This window comes from Dasypus novemcinctus, chromosome 9 (genome assembly GCF_030445035.2).
Source record: "Dasypus novemcinctus isolate mDasNov1 chromosome 9, mDasNov1.1.hap2, whole genome shotgun sequence".
NCBI lineage: Eukaryota > Metazoa > Chordata > Mammalia > Cingulata > Dasypodidae > Dasypus > Dasypus novemcinctus.
The window spans coordinates 108,630,741-108,647,527 of NC_080681.1; the positions used below are offsets into that span (position 1 = coordinate 108,630,741).

The window sequence follows — 16,787 nt, forward strand, 5'->3', positions numbered from 1 at the left end:
AGACGCCCGGGGCAGGGGTCCTGCCTTCTTCATTGTAGCCTCAACCACCCACCTACTCCCACTCCCTCACCCAGACACAAAGAGGTCCACAGAGCCCTAGAGTGGAAGAGTCAGGCAGAGTGAGCCAGGGACAAAGAGAGTCACATGGAGCCAGAAACTCACCCGCCTCTGGCCCACACACCTGGGCCTGCCAGAGTCCCTGATCAGCCCTGCGTCCCGGGGTGCCCAGACTCCCTGCTTCCCTCCCATACCAGCCCAAAACAAAACCCTCAAGGGACGCACCCCTGGGCGTGCGGGATGTGAACTCTGTGTCAAAGTAGAAGGTGTCATCAGGCTGAGCCACAGCTGGCTTGAAGGGTGGCTTGATCTCACGGCGATACAGCTTCTGTAAGGCAGGGCGGGTGCTCTGGTCACCACAGGCTCCTCCCAGCCCCCGACAGCCCGCCAGGTGCTCCGTGCAGGAGGGAGGTCTGGAGCACAGGCCACACTGCCAGCAGACAGGGGCATCGGCCTCCAAAGCCAGGCTGTCACCCTCTGGCCCCATAGCCGAGGCCCTGGTCAGCAGAGGTCCTCTCCCACTACCCTTTCTGAGGTCCACCCAGTCAAAGCCTTGGCTGGGGCCCTGGAACGATGGACACACTCACGTTCCAGTCAATGGTCGAGTAGAAGACATGCCGTTTGATTTCCTCTGCCCCGTCAGGGCCAGAGCCTGGAAGAGTCCAGATGAAGGGCCTCTTACTGGACAGCCCAGCCCAGACACCCGACCTGCCTGCCAAGTGGCCACACTGTGTCTGGGACTGGCTGCCGGAGCAGTCCACAAGGAGCAGGGAGGACGGAAGGGCTCCCCCTGCCTTCAAATCCACCAGGGTATCAGCACCACGTGCTGGTGCCCACTCAGCATGATCTGCTTTCTGGAGCCCCTTAAGATCAAGCTCCAATGTTGCTGGTGGGCAGGAAGGCCCAGAGAAGTTAGGCAACTTGTCCAAGGCCACACAGGCCTGGACTTGTTCCAAGATCTCCATAGGGCCCCCAATCCCCCTCCCCAGTCCAGGCCTCATCTCTTCTGCTCTTATCCCACTGCACTTCTCAACCATTCGACAGGCTCTCACACCATCAGAACTCAAAGACCTGGCCTGGGCCTTATAAAACCAGCCATGGCCCAGGTGAACCCAGGAGCCAAGGGAGCTGGCACGTTCACACACTTCAATCAGTACAGCCTGTGAGCTTGGGATCATCCTCAATTGGAGGCAGGGGCTCAGGGAGGTGAAAGCACCTGCCTCGGGTCACCCGCCCAAATAGGGCATTCATTCGCTCGACAGATATTTATGGAGCGCCTACTGTGTGCCAGGCAGTGGGACCCGCACGGGGCTGGGATTAGAACCGGGGCTGAGCTCATGCCCCTTCTCTTGCACCAGCAGCCTTGGAGGAGGAGCTGTGTGGGAAACTGTCCCTGTCCCCAGGGGGAGTGGGGATGACTCAGTTCCTGCCTTCCCCCTACACGCAGTCACCCCCACCACCACCACCACACATGCAGCCAGAAAGCAGGGTGGCCGGCGGCATTGTCTGCCCACACAAAGGACAAGGGCTCCTTTCAGCCCTAAACGTGGCCCGGTGGCCTAGGCTGCAGCTGGACCCCGCTCCCCTCCGCCACGCGCCCTCCCTGCGCGGGGGGCCGCTTACCCAGGCGGTTGGCAGGATTCCGCTTGAACAGGGCCCGCAGGAGGCTCTGAGCTTCCGTGCTCAGAAACTGGGGCATGCCTAGCTTCGCCCTGAAACAGCCCCCAGGTCTCGTCAGGGCCCCGCCCCGGAGGCCCCGTCTCCCTCCCGTCTGTCCAGATCTAGTTTCCCGTTTAGTCCAGACAAACCACCCATTCCCTCACCTCCCAGAGGCTTCAGGGGTCCCCTCCCACGGGCCCTGGTGGATAAAAGGGGGACCTGGAAAGCAGACGCTTAGCCCAGGAGTGCCGCACTAATGGAGCCCGAGGCCAGAATCAACAGGGTTTCACTAAGGCCCAAGGTGGGAGGGAGGGACAGGCGCGTACTTCAGAATCAGAGTCATGGTCTCCTTCCGGTCCTTCCCCTGGAAAGGCAGGGAGCCCGTCAGCATCTCAAACTGCAGAGGAAAAGCATCTTTTCAGGCCCTGGGGCCCACCTCCCACTCCCCCTGCCTCCTCCGGCCCAGGCCCCTCAGCCATTTCCCCAGATTCTTGAGGGCCTGTTGGGTGTCCAAGCCCACCTCAGACCATCGGGAGCCACGGCGGGGGAGGGGTCCCCAGGCAGAGGAGAGGCCCAGTCCTGGGTTAGGGGCACCCCAGGTGGGGCCCAGCTTGGGATCCTGCCCAGGAAAGAGACTGCATCTGGGCAGAGAACGAGTCCAGTTCAGTTTGAGGAGTTTGGGAGAAGCTTAAGACCATCAACCCTCTCACGGCACAGATGGGGAAACTGAGGCCCAGGCCTGAGCTGGATCTTCGCCCCTGCCTGGGCGCTCACCATCAACACCCCGTAGGACCACCAGTCAGCGCTGTGGGCGTGGCCCTGGCGGTTGACGACCTCAGGGGCCATGTACTCCACCGTCCCGCAGAAGGAGTAGGCCTTCTTCTCGTGGTCGATGGCCTCCTTGCTCAGGCCGAAGTCTGTGGCCAGGAGAGCAAGAGAACACATCTTCAGGAGCCCCTGCCTGCCTCGGGCCACCCCTTACACACCCCCTTCCCCTACCCCAGAGACTGACACTCAGGATAGGGCTGAGGCCCAGAGAGCTCAGGTCACTGGCCCAAGGTTCCACAGCCAGCCAGGCCAGGAGCTGGGATTCAAACCCAGGGTGCTTCACGTCTGAGGCATGGGCTTCTGACCTCTATCCCTGGGCCTGGCCCAGGCTCTCTGGAGGGGCGAGGCCCTTGAACTCAACCAAGACCCATGAGGAGTCCCCTCTGCCCTCCCCCTGGGAACCCAGGGGACAGGTGGCCTCTGCTCACCAGTGAGTTTGATGTGGCCCTCTTCATCCAGAAGGATGCTGTAATGGAGAGACGGGCGTCAGGGCCCCCAGCGGTGGCCCTGCCGTGGCTTCTGGTGACACCATGTCGGGGAGGGGTGAAGGCTGGACCCCACCCGGAGAGGAACGCTGTCCCCAGAGCTGTCTGATGAAGGGGAGGGCGGGGCGGGTGGCAGCAGGCTCACCTCTGCTGGGGAGCGGCACCTTCCAGAACGCTGCCGTTACACGCCAGGCCCTGCCGTGCGGATCTGTTGCCTGCCTGGTTTGCTAATCCTTGAAACAACTGGGTGAGGTGGCTACTGTTACGACCTGCCCCCCTTTTATTTCTTGGGAATAAAAAGCCACCCAAATTTATTCTCCAAAAGACAGAAAACATCAGTAGGTACAACCACAGTGGTTTCTCCGTAGCCCACAGACCCACAAGGCCTGATTAGCTTGACAGCGAGAATGCCTCTGGTCTGTTCTCTGTAACAATATTCATTTCACAGTGTAAACAGGAATTATTATTGTGTTCACTCACAATTCCAGAAGGAAAGGCACAACTCAGCATAAAAAATAAAACATGGTAACGTTTTTTTAAAAAATAGAGAAAAAAAATTTAATAAAATAAAATTATGGCCCCATTTTGAAAACGGGGCAACTAAGATTCAGGGCGGTTAGGTAACTCTCCACAGTCACAGAACTAGCAGGATTTGAATCCAGGTCTACCTAACTCCAAAGGATTAGCAAACAAGGCAGGCAACACACCTGCCCAGACGGGGCCAGCACAGTAACAGCGGCACTAGCAACACGCAGCCCCTGATAGAGAGGAGCCTGCTGCTGCCACCAGCCCGCTCCACACCAGCCCAAGAGAAGGGGACCTTCTTGGGAAGACCCAGCCCATCTCGTGAGTGTGGCCCAGTCCGAGAAGAGGCCCCAAGACCTGCCTCTCCACCCGGCGGGGAGGTTGGGGCGGGGCAGGGGGCTTCGCTCACTTCTCGGGCTTGAGGTCTCTGTAAATGATGCCCAGGCTGTGTAGGTGGTCCAGGCCCAAAGCCAGCTCGGCCAGGTAGAACTTCACGTCCTCCTCCGTGAACATGACCTGCAACAGGCAGTAGGGGGCTTCAGCTGGGACCCCCTCTTAATCAGGAGGTGTGGCCCTGTGCAGTCAGCAGCCTGAGGTCCTGAGGGTCCACCTGCCATAGTCCCTTCTCTTTATAAAGGTGTGAAGTATGAAATGAGTAATATACAAGCACTCATTGTGATGTTGTTTGGAATCACAAAATGCTGGGAACAGCAGAAGACTGCAGGAAACCATTTCTCCTCTACATAATGGAGTGCTATGCAGCCATAAATCATGTGCTCATATGGCTGCATCTCCAAGATACACTGTCAAAGGAGAAACGCAAACTACAGAACAGTGTCAACAGAATGATACTTTTTAGATAAGAAAGTGGAGTCAGGGAATTCAGAACCCATATCAGATTTGTTTGCCTTTGCAAAAGAAACATGGTAAGGTTAAGAAGCAAAAAAAAAAAAAAAAAGTTTATCTATGAGAGGTAGAGGGGTAGGGGGAGGAGCAAGACTTCTTAATGAATATTTTTCTTTTGAATAATGTAATAGTATTACCTAGTCAAACATTAAAATAAATATTTATTGGTTCTCTTTAAAGTTTGAGTTGTATTTATGGTCTCATTTTTATATATGACTCAAATCCTTTTATATCATTTCAAAATCCTTTTGGTTCCCTAATGGGATGACAATGTTAAAGTTTCTAGCTTTCTGGATGGATCTCGGCTTCTCCTCTGTCTTCTCGGCCCTGCCCAGGTGGAAAGATGAGTCACTCTTACCTTCCCAGAATCAGGGTGGCACCAGAGCCCAGGGCCTGACCCTCCTCAGCCCATCTTGAGGGAACTCTCAGGGGCTTTGTCAGCGTGTGGCCTCTGGCCCTGGCTGGGTGATGTTTCCTGAGTCAGGGGCTGCTAGTAGGTCTCAGCAGGCCCCAGGACATGTTCTGGGGAGGGGAGACCTCGTTGTCCCCCCAGCTCCATCTTGGGGCCCTCTGTCAGTGGGTCATCAGCTCACCTCCTTAGAGAGCCGTGTGAAGAGGTCCCCACCACGGAGGAAGTCCAGAATAAGATAGAGCTTGCCCTCGGTCTGGAAGGCTGGGGAGAGGGGAAAGGGCAGTAGTAAAGGCAGCTAGGTCCTGGGATCTCCACCCCCACACAGTCCTGGCTCCCTTGGACTGTCTGGGGGAGGTGGGACCAGGTACAGGGGAGGCAGCAGCCCATAGACAAGGTGAAGGCTGGCGGGCAGGGTGGGAGCTCAGGTGGGGTCTATGCTCTCACCATAGTGCAGCTTCACCACAAATGGGTGGTTTACGTCTGCCAGGATGTCTCTCTCCATCTTGGTCCGGACGCGGTCACGCACTGGCCAAGGGAAAAGGAAGATACTCTGAGCTCCTCCCAAAGGCCAGCCACTTCCCAAAACCTGGCTAAGAAAGGGATCTTCTTTGCCATTTGTTCCTGGATATTGTCACCGAGGGTTTCGGGACTTTCAATTTTCAGACTTCTTCCTTCTCAGCTTTTTCCCGGCTCCTGGGTCTGCTCCTTGTCCCCTTGGCCCCTGCCCACCTTACTTCCCTGTCTCCCTCCATGCCCCATCAAAGGCCGTTCAATCCCACAGGCCTGAGCAACTTGCTTTTCCTGTGTGCTCTGCTTTCTCAGACCACCCCCCACCCAGGCCTTTGCCTCTAGGGCTCCCCCAGGATGCCTTTACTAGCCTCCTCTTTATCTGGCATAAAAATTCCAGCCTGGAGGCTGGGGCAAACAGTCACCTAGGGAGCTGGTTAGAAATGCAGATGCCCTGGTCCTAAAATTTGAATTCATGGGTTTGGGCATTGTGGTGGTTTGGATCTATGTGCCCCAGAAAAGCATGTTCTTAAACTTAATTCATTCCTGCAGGTGTGAACCCTTGAAAATAGGACCTTTTGATGAGGTTACTTCAGTTAAAGTGTGGCCCAGGATGGGTCTGAATCCTGTTACTAAAGGCTTCATAGACAAAGAAAAAAGCCATAGAGGGAGCAGCCAGAAGCCAAAAGTCAATGGAATACAGAAAAGAAGGGAGAGGCCAGGAGAGGCTGCCATGTGCATTGTCCATATGACAGAGGAGCCCAGGAGCAAAGGATCAGCAGCAGCCAGCGCCAGTACGTCAGTCTTCAGGAAGGAAGCATCGCCTTGATGACATCTTGATTTGGATGTCTCCTAGCCTCAAAACCTGCGAGCCAACAAGCTCCCATTGTTTAAGCCAACCCTTTACATGGTATTTGCTTTAACAATGAGGCCACTCAAACAGGAATTTAAGAATAAAAGTGCCCAAGCAATTCTGATCACCAGCAGGTTTGGGAACCATTGACGCAGTCTCCTTCTTTGACTCAAGTCAGGCCTCACCTCCTCCAGGAAGCATTCCTTAATCAACTGGGATGGGGTGATTCCTCTGGCCAGGAGGACAAAGCTGAGGTACACAAAGACCCAAGCTGTAGTGGGGCCTTCTGGGCTCCTAGAGTACTTGTGGCAGACTTCCCCTCCATTTCTAATTTTTTATTTCCCTTGCTAGACATGGCAGGGACCGGTCTGGAGTCAATTATCCTAAGTTCCCAAATATAGTACTTGTATCTTCCGGTGTCTACACTTTTGCTCAGTGTGTCCCTCCTTCCTAGGTGCCCTTCCTCTACCATTCTCTGTCTGAAACACTGCTAACCTGTCCCTCAAACAGCTCAAATGGCTACTCCATAGTATACTCAGAAATCTGAGCCTTCCCACCCTGAGCCACAGCCCACCCTCCTCTGGGCAAACCCCAGACCTTGGGCATCCATCCTGGTGTCAACACCACTGATCATTCCCCACTGCCAGTGTCTGACGACCTTTGCCTGTCTCAGCCTGGGAGCCCTTCATGGGTAGAGACCAAGCTTTCTCCTCCCTCTGGCTCTCCTGGGGAATGACTCCACCCCAACTGGCCCTGAGATACCAAAGCTACCATCGCCCCACAGACAGCCCTTCAAGGGCCCATAACCCAGAACATCCTGGAGGCCAAAACCGTCTATTGTCCCCACCTACCCCACCCAGCCAGGACCATGCTCTGATTCCATCTGGTGCGTGGCCATGCTGGTTCCCAGGCTAAACCCAGTCAATGTCCAGCCCGAAGCCTGTTACCAACCATCCTCATACCCTTTGGAGGTCCCCAGAATTCCAGACCTTGGCTTGGGGCTCCCTTCTGAACCTCCCTGCCATACATCTCCATGGCCCTGCTTCTACCTCACCCTCTTGCCTGGCCCAGATAGTTCCTTGGGCTACCTGCCTCTTCTCTCACACCCTGCTCCACCCCTAAGCCAAGTGGCCAGAGAGGTCTCCTCCAGACTCTTGCATCATGAAGCACCCCTGCCGACAGTTAGAATGCCCCTGCCCGACCAACCTGATGCTGAGTATTTGAGGTCCTCCACCCACAAGAAACACACTGCATTTGCCCCACTGCCTCCTTCCAGACAGTCACCTTTAGTCCTGGTCATTGGCAGTTGACTACAGAAGGGAGGTGGTGATGCCCTGACAACTTTTCTTCTGAACAGGCCCTGGCCTTCCCCAGCAGGTGTGGGGAGGTTGGGGGAAGAGGGATGGAGAACCAGCCTATTTCTCCTCTCTCAGACCAGGTGCTCCTAAGAATCAAACTACCTTCCCATCAGCTCCAAGGCCTCGAGGGCTAGGCTGTCTCCCTCCACCCTGGCCCCAACCTGGCTCACACAAGGACCCTGGCTCACTCACCTTTCAATGTCGCCTTCTTCAGCACCTTCATGGCATAGAGGTGGCCACTGTCAGGCCGGGTGACCTTTCGCACCAGGAAGACCTGCGAGGGCAGCAGGGTTGGGGTGGGGGTGGGGGGGCACCTGAGAGAGTCAGCTCCCACCCTCCTCACCTCTGACTTCCCTGAGCCTCAAGTTGACCTTCTGCCCTCCTCAGGCATCAAAGTGACTTCTCACCCTTCCCTCAGACCCATCAACCTTTACCTCCAGATTCCCTGAACCCCAAGATGACTCCTCACCCCCCACCTCTGAAATGACCAGGGCTGCCCTCCCAGCAGTGGGCTCAGGACTCACTTTGCCGAAGGATCCCTGGCCCAGAACCTTGAGGAGCTCAAAATGGGACGGGTCAGCCTTCTCGGAGCCAGCCTTGACGTGGTGCGTGATGGAGATCTCCTTGAGGATGCCCTCATCCTGACAGAAGGATGCGCAGGTGGGCATGGAGAGCCCAGCAGGGGTTGTCCCCCCACCCCAGGACCATTCCCACTGGACCTCAGTACACAGGGCACTGCAGGCCTGACCGGGCCACTACCCTGGCAGGACAGCTGCCCTGACTGCCTCCGGGTTTATCAAGCCCAAGAGGCCTCAAAGACAGGAGAGGGTCAAACCACCAAGGTGCCAGGTCAGGCAAGGCACTGCTCCCATTGTTCCTGCTGCTCCAGCCCCAACAGGGGAAAAGGGACGCCCAGGCCCAGCCGGGAGGGAACCCCCCCAGCCCCAGGCTCTGGCTGAAGCCTGAGAGCTCCAGGTCCTCCCTGAATGGCTCCCCTCCCCCTGCTGTAAATGGTTTTGTTTTGCCACAATAGGAAGTAGGGTATATTCTCACAGTGGGGAGGTGGAGCTGGGATGGGGTGATTCTCCTGGCCAGGGGGGACAAGGCTGAGGTACACAGAGACCCAAGAGTCACCTGGAACGTCCCCACCAACCCAGTAAGTGCCAGCCTAGGGCAGGTGGGAGTTAAGGCCAGAGACCCCAGGCCCACCCTTCCAAACTTCCGTCCAGGCCTATTAGACACCCCGTGCCAGTCCTGGCTGTTCTAGGCCCCTTCTGCCTTCCTTTTAATTCTCAGGTATCGTTCTGGAGCTCTGAAGTGCCTCCTCACTTCCCCAGGAAGCAAGTCTGGGCAGTGTCCAGTCACCCAGCAGGGCCAGGCTGGGGCCAAAAGAGCCCAAAGCCAACTTAGGCCAAACCAGCTGCCCAGGCACCAGCTCCAAGGGCCACAACCAGGCCAGAACCAGACATCCGGGCACACTCACCGAGTCCTGCTGGGGGCCAGAGCCAGGGCCCGGGGCGGGCAGAGAGGTCTGGCTGCTCCTGGGCCGCTGCTTCCTGGGCCGCCAAGGGAGCAGGGCCCAGAGCCGCAGACGGGGCAGCTTGGGATCCTGCTCCATCCGCCCGGCAGGGCCGCGGCACCATGGCACGAGCAGGCAGCGTCCCGGGCCGCCGCGGAGGTGGCCCGGCCCAAGGCGGATGTGCAGGGTGATGGCGGGGGCTGGGCCCGGCCCAGGACCGCCAATCACTCAGGGCTTGTGGTTTCCCAGCTCCAGGCTTACACACTTACCACGTTCCCTTCCTCTCTTTCCCCCTCGCCCCAAAGCCTGAGGGCTGCCCTCAGGCCCTCCCCACCCAGCCTCCCTGGGGGCCTGCAAAGGGAAAGCCCCAGGGCAACCCAGCTGCTGAGAAGTAGGTAGGTGCCCAACAGGCGGAGACCAGCATCTAACACAGGGAGGCAGAGAGAGACCTCCCATAGACAGGGGCAGGCACCCAAAAGGTGGAGACAGATAAAATAAGCATCCAACCGGCAGAAGCAGGAGGAAGCACACCCGAAAGGCAGAGATGGACGGAGACGCGGACTCAACAGCCAGAGAGAGAAGGGGACATGCACCCAACAGGCAGAAACAGATGGGCACATGCACCCAACTGGCAGAGACAGATGGGGACATGCATCCAACGGGCTGAGACAGATGGGGACATGCACCCAATGGGCAGAGACAGATGGGGACATGCATGCATCCAACGGGCTGAGACAGATGGGGACATGCACCCAACCGGCAGAGACAGACAGGTGTGGGTCACCCAAGAGATGTCATGTACCCATCAGGTGCAGACAGAGGCAGCAGGCAGGGAAGGGGACATCAGAACTCGAGGACAGAGCTCTGGGCTCTTGCTGGTCTGCCTGGGACAGGGGAAGGGATAAGGGGACATAACCTGTAAAATCCCCAGGACTCGGGAAAGTAACCCAGTATTTGTGGCCGACCCATCTCAGGGCTTCCATTTCCCTGGGACTTTCTTTCCACGCCCGGACCCGACGGGGAACCAGGACTAAGATGGTGGGCTGAGGGGGACCTGAGTGCAGTCTGATGGCTTTGACTCTAACCCCAAACATGCCTGTTTTGGGAACAGGAAACTGAGGCCAGAGAAGGACAGTGACTCACCAGGCTCAGAGTGAGCCAGGGGCAGAACCAGTTAAACCCAAGCCCCTCCCCTGGTTACTGCCTGGCCTGGGATCAGCTAGGCTCAAGTGCCAGGAAAGGGTGGGCAGGTAAGTCGGCCAGAGCTACTTCCTGCCCACCCAAGTCCGCCCCCTCCCTCAGCATTAGGGTCAGTCTGGGACTTCCCACTCCAGGTCTTGACCCTTAGAGACACAGTCCCATCTTCAGGGGACCCACCCTGAGAGAACAGGGTGTGGCATAAGAGCCACAAGAAGATCGGCCCGGCTGAGCGCAAACCCCTGGCGGGAAAGGCAGAGGGCCTGGGCCAGAGCGAGGCAGGGGAAGGGCCAAGGCCACACAGCCCTCTGTGCCCACCCTGTCCTGAGAGCTGAGCCTCCGCCTCCTCCGCCAGCTGCCTCCGCCTGAGAATGCTCCCTGGGGACAGAGGCAGCTACCCGAAACCCCAGGGGACAGAGCCTCCACCCACCCACCCCACTCCTCGCCTCGTCAGGGTGACAGACACCACCAGAGGCAGGCCTCCTCTCTGCTCACCTTCCTGGGGCAGGGCACCAAGTCTCCCCGCACCCTGGGGATATCTGCCGTGGTCTGCATGGTGGGGCTCAAGCCTGTGGCCAGAGGGCCCTGATACTCCCCTTACTTCTGCTTTTTCAGCCTTCCCAGCCCAGAAGGCAGGGTCCCTGGCCCCCTCCTTCTCACTTCCCCCTCTGCGGGGAGGAGGGACAGAAGATGGGCCAGGCTCCCTGTTGAGGAGGGGACACTGCAGACCCCAAGCCCATGACCCCCGGAGGGGAGACAGGACACCCACGGAAGTCACACAGTGACGAGGCAGTGATGCAACGGGTATCCCAGCGCCCACAAACACCCACCTGGAGGGGCCCGGAGGGAAGGGGAGACAGAAGTCAGCAAGGCCGCAGCCTTCGACTGCCCCGACGAGAACTTAGACGGCTCAGCGACCTCCCCATGGCTGGGCCCACCGAAGATGCCAGCCCACAGAGCAGGCGCCACATTCCCAGGCCCTGCGTTCCCAGCCCTGCCCTGAAGAAGCTTGCCAGTCCAGGGCCCTGAGATGGGAGAGGGGCAGAAGGCCCGAGCAAGGCCTGGGCTGCCCACTGCCCAGTCTGACACAGAGGATGGGGTAGAAGAGCTGGGGGGCGTGGGGCAGGGCTTGACCAGGCCGTCCTTTCTATGTGGCCTCACCTCATCACTCACACCAGCACACCCACAGGAAGTGACCTGCACACAGATGCACACTCAGGCCGACGGCCGGAAGCCATTTCCACAGACTGCCTATGTGGAAGGACACGCCTACACAACACACGGACTTCTGCTTCCCTGCCTCCTCAGGGCCCCCGATAACAGCCTCTGGTGGGTGAGGCCGGGCGTTGTGAAAGATGCCTCCCTTAGGCCGGGCCTCCCACTGCACCCCAGCCTCCTCAGGCAGAGGCGCCCTTCCTGGAGCTCGCAGGTCCAGCAGCAGGGGAGGGCCTGTGCCAGCTCGTCACCCACCCCCCATTCTCTCAGAAGCAGAGGAAGAACCTCTGTGGCCGGCAGGGTACAGGAAGGAAATGGTCTCGGAACTGCCTGCCGGGAAAGCTGTGTGGTGGGGCTGTGAGGCCCCTAGTGGCAGGAGGACAGGCATCAGCCCACATCCCCTTGGTCCCTGCCCCACCCCCCAGCCCCCCAGAGACACTTCCTCTTTATTTACTTCCTCCCACAAGGCAGCTGGGAGAGAAGCCCGGAGCCCCTGAACCTGACCCCTGGTCTCCTCCAGCTGTGGCCCTAGCCCACCTGCCAATGCCAGGCCATAATGGACACCAAGAGCCCCTTCCCCAGCTGAAGCATCTGCAGGTCCTCCCAGACACTACCCCCTATGGTGGGACAGATGTCCCCAGATGCAGCTTCCAGCATGCCTCTGGGCAGGTGAGGAGGGGTCTGCATTTCCCAGGCATCCTTGACAGGAGAGCGGGTCTCAGCTAGGCCAGGACTGGCACAGAGTGACAAAGAGAATTGCACCTCCTATTCATTGAGCAGGTTTTGCACACAGCCCTTCTTTCCTAACCTTTGCCGATGGGGCTTCTGCCAGGTCCCATGCTTGGCATGGGCACTGGAGCTAAGAGCTCAGATCCTGTATCTTAGCTCCAAGGGAGGTACTGTCATCCCACTTCAAAGATGAGGAAACTAGACTCAGAGAGAAAGTGACTTGCCCAAGGCCACATGGCTAGAAAGGAGAAGAGCCAAAAGCAAATCAAAGTCTGCTTCTAAATTCCCCGCTCTTAAGCATTCCATTATTGCCCTCCCTACAAGGGCAGCCAGGCTGTTTCTCCTTGGGAAGTCACTCACAGCTACTGACCCCCTACTGTCCCAGGCCGGGAGGTGCAGAAGTTAAGGCAGACATAATAGTAAAACACAACTGTCCTGTGACAGAGCTGCAAGCAGGTGCAGTGTGTCCTGGGGGTGAGCAGGTGCTAGACTGGCCAAAAGGACCACAGACATCCAGGCTGAGACAGGTGTGGGCAAGAGCTTGGAGGCCAGGAGTAGGAGGCAGGGAGTCAGAAACTGGCAACTCACTAGCTGAGTGAGTGCTCCCAGGCCTATCTCTTTCCCTATCTGAGCCTCAGTTTCTTTTTCTATAAAATGGAGATAAAAACAAACATGTTCCAAAGGTTGTTTCTAGACGCACACTGGGCCATGGAAACAAAGGGACATTGTAAATGGAGCTTCTCCATGCCTGGGCTGGGCAGTCTTACCGTGGCAGGGTCTCCCCTGGGCAGGCTGCAGGGTCAGAGCCTGGCCCAAGGCCCCAGGTGTTGGGAGGGCGGGCCAGGGGAAGTCCTCCCCCAACACCTGAGGCTGCCCAAGTCTCCCTGAAGTCCACGGTCACATCCTGCCTGAGCTCCAGCCAGGGAGCATGAGGGATCCGGGAGGGATCAGGGTTTCATAAACAGGAAGAGAGGAGGGGTGGGGGGAGACGCTTAGCTCTCAAAATAGACCTGCAGGCACTTCAAAGGGGTCCAGCTCCGGAGGCAACCAGGGAGGGGGTCTGGGATGCCCGGTCCACCCCTAGGAAGGCAGGGCGGGTGAATGGAGTCCCAGTGTGCCTGAGGTCCCTTCAGCACCCACATGCACCCAGGGTGCTGAAGGGATCTGGGGAGCTCTCCCCGGACCCACTCCTAAACCCAAGACCCCCTTTCTGCCTGAAATGAATAAAAAATACACAAGCATTTAAGCACCCACATTGCACCACAAACTTTGTTGGGTGCTTTATTTCACAGCATCATAGTCTTTCTTCTGCTTGGCCCTGAGAGGTGGGCTCTGTTCTCCTTTGACAGGAAAAGAAACTGAGCCTCGGAGAGGCAGGTTCATCCCAGGTTTTAAGGCAAACAAAACCAGGACAGGATTTTGAACTCAGGATGCCTGGCTCCCAAGCCCCTGTCCCTGACGCTTCTCCACTGGAAATCCCCATCCCCTTCTCTGACTGCCCAAATCACCCCTGCCTCTGAGAGCCTGCCAAATGCCAGTTCAGCAGGGAAGGAGGCCTGAGGCCCCTCAGCCCCCTAACTCCCCCTCCTCTGCTGTGCACAGCAGCGACCGTGTATTCGGCTCATGCTGGATCCTGTGCTCAGAGGCCACTGGCTGGTTCCCCTGGATGGGCTCATCTCATCATCCCACTGACATCCCAGAATGGGGGTTCTCTGTGCCCATGTCCTTCCCCATCACTCTCCCCACCCCACAAATTTCCTATCTCCACTCTCCTCTCTGCCCAAGACTGGGAGCTCCCTGAGAGTGGGGGATGGGTTAACTGCATTTTGGGGTCCCCCAGGTCCACAGGAGGGTGCAGTGAATATATGATGAAGCACAGGAAACCTGCTGGCAGCTCATTCCCCCGCACAAACCAATTAGGTCCTCACCACAGGGTGAGCGCCCCCTGGTAGGGTGAGCGCCCCCTGGTGTGCTGAGCCCAGAACTGGGCAATGGTAATACTGGACAGCAAAGAAAATGGATGAGCAGGTGCCCAGGACTGGTGGCAGCTGGGGTGGCAGGGACCCAACGCTCTTCTTTTGCAGCAGGGTTCCCTAGGCTCGGTGGTCAAGAAAGACCTGTGGTCAAGTCCTGACTCCATCACCCACTAGAGAACCATGTGACCTTGACCTCAATTTTCTCATCTATAAAACCGAGATAATAGTGAACTCTTCTGCCAAGAGTGTTGTGAAAATTAAACACAGAGCGCAGGGAGCAGACATGGCTCAAGAGGTTGAGCGCCTGCTTCACACACGGGAAGTCCCGGGTTTGGTCCCCGGTGCCTCCTAAGAACAAAAGTGTGAGCAACATGCAAACAAATGGAAAAAGCAACTCAGGGGAGCCGATGTGGCCCAATGGTTGAGCGCCGGCTTCCCACACACAAGGTCCTGGGTTCAATCCCCAGCCCCCGTACCTCAAAAAAACAGAAAGAAAACAATACAGAGCAGCTGATGTGGTGCCTGCTAGGTATGGGTTAAGCTCTTTCCCTTCCTTAAATGTCATTCAAGATTCTCCCTGCCCTGTGCCCCCTTCCAGCCACCTCTCCCTTCCCACTCCTGGATTGTCACGGGCTTGAGGTCCAGGGCAGGTTATGTGCTTGGGCAAGCTCCCACCCCTCTCTCAACCAGCCCCTCTCGCTCCTAGGTCAGACGCTGTGCTCCCCACCAGCTCCCCCACACTGTAAGATCCTCTGCAACCCCCAGGACCTCAGCCTCATGAGAGTACCATCCTGGTTCTTCGTGGAGGACTATGGCCCTGGCCTTCTGTTGCTAAGCAACCATGGGCAGAAATCCTCCAGCCCAGAGGCTGAAAAGAGACAAAACTGAGGAGTCCAGTCCCCACCACTTAGCCTGGCCTCTGCTGGCTCAAGGTTGCCATAGCAACCAAATGAGGAGTGGGGGGAGCCAATTTCTCTCACCCAGTCCGACCCACCCAGCTTGGTTTCTTATCTTAGGTGGCTGAGTCAAAGCAAACACCAGCTCCGGGTCCATCTCAAAGTTCCCATTTATGGCAGACCCAGCACTGGAGGGTGAGGCCACTGCAGAGGCCAGGCTGAGCAGCATTCCCAGGCACCGCCAGTGCTGGGCCAGAGCTGTCGCGTGGCCGGCAGGTACGTCCTGGCCTGTTCCTCACAGCACTCCTGTGAGGTGGGCACTACTATCCCCAATTTACAGAAGAGGAAACTGGGGCCCAGAAGGGAGACAAATTGTTGGTCAAACGGTGAGGGTAGAACCAGAACTTGAACCCAGATCTGCTCTAACGCCAGAGCCCAAGCTCCGCCTCTGCCTGGGAAGCTTTCAAAGCCCCTCCGTGGGGATCCTGTGGGCTGAAAGGCTGGGAGGTGGGCGCCCTGAGAAATGGCTGTGTGCTCTTGGGCCCCCTCTGGGCCCTGGTTAGACTCGAGAAGCCCTCAGATTCCTTCCAGCACCACCACTCCAACTCGCATGAGCCCTCGTCAGCCCAGTTCTACCGAGGAGCGTGGCTCAGCTGGCCTGGGCCTTTCCATGGCGGGGACCCTCTCCTTACAGCTGGTTCGCCCCGCAAGCTCATACCGAGTAGGAGCAGAATGAAAACATAAACCGAGGACGTGTCCTGGTCCTGAGCCTTTGTGGGCTACGGACTCTTCACCTGGATGGCAGGCAGGGTGGAGCAAGTTATCCCTGTGCACAGGGGTGCCCTGTGGATTAGGTGGGCCCAGAGAAGGAAAGGTGAACTGGGTAAAGGGACGAGAAACCAGGACGCCCCCACCAGGTGGGGTGAGGACAGGCCCCTCTCCTCCTCCGAGGCCCTGCAACCACTGTCCCCCCACCCAGGCCCTGGCCCAGGGTGCTGGCCCTGGTCCTCACCTTGACTGGCTGAAGTCCAGCTTCTTCCACCGAGGCCTGTCCATTCTGGAAAAGAGAAGGGAATTGAGGAAGCACTTATCAGCTTGGGACAAAGCAAAGAGAGATCCCACAGGATACACCCCTGCCCTTGACGGTTCCCAAAGGCCAAGGAGGTCACGAAGGTAGGGGCAGGAGGTCATGACGGCAGGGGCAGGAGCTCCGGGTGAGTGTTCCCTCCGCCTCCACTTTCATGGTCGGGGAGCAGGTATTGAATCCTGCTGCAATGGCCCCTCACAGCTCAGGCCCAGCATTCCCCCGAGCACCACGCTCCCCCCTCGTGCTCTTTTGCCTCGCAAATGCCTCGTCTTTGAAGACTCAGCTCAAGTATCACCTTCTCCCAGTGAGAAGGAAGGATCGTGTGTGGCTCCAAGCTCTTTCAGAGGCAAACTGGATGTAACCTTGCACAAACTATTCATCAGTGAGGGGCCTCCATTTCTGATCTGAAACGTGGGGATAATTGTTCCCACCTCTCAGAGCTGCACAAGGGTGAAAGGAGACAAAGTGTGGGGAAAGTATCCAGCCCAGACATGGTGGCTGTCCTTGCCTCGTCCCACTCTGACACCCTCCCCTGCTGTTTCCTCCACTCTGCCCATGCATTCCTTCCCTGGACCATT

General features: G+C 57.6%; 1 protein-coding gene across 4 annotated transcripts in view; it reads right to left on the reverse strand.

Annotated features, from left to right (window-relative positions):
• Positions 1-16,787, reverse strand: part of RPS6KA1 (ribosomal protein S6 kinase A1) — a 37,384-nt gene that overhangs the window by 15,020 nt on the left and 5,577 nt on the right. For 2 of the 4 annotated variants that reach the window (XM_004478774.4, XM_071217627.1), the window contains exons 2-13: positions 16,135-16,179; positions 8,115-8,231; positions 7,783-7,864; positions 5,317-5,397; positions 5,054-5,133; positions 3,964-4,070; positions 2,973-3,010; positions 2,491-2,633; positions 2,043-2,113; positions 1,681-1,769; positions 645-709; positions 283-385 (exon numbers count right to left, since the gene is read on the reverse strand). In XM_004478774.4, the coding sequence (XP_004478831.1) occupies positions 283-385; positions 645-709; positions 1,681-1,769; positions 2,043-2,113; positions 2,491-2,633; positions 2,973-3,010; positions 3,964-4,070; positions 5,054-5,133; positions 5,317-5,397; positions 7,783-7,864; positions 8,115-8,231; positions 16,135-16,179 (1,021 nt within the window). Of the gene's footprint in view, positions 1-282; positions 386-644; positions 710-1,680; positions 1,770-2,042; positions 2,114-2,490; positions 2,634-2,972; positions 3,011-3,963; positions 4,071-5,053; positions 5,134-5,316; positions 5,398-7,782; positions 7,865-8,114; positions 8,232-9,073; positions 9,994-10,801; positions 10,969-16,134; positions 16,180-16,787 lie in introns of those variants that run through there. The other 2 variants (XM_058304058.2, XM_058304059.2) reach the window with 2 other exon arrangements.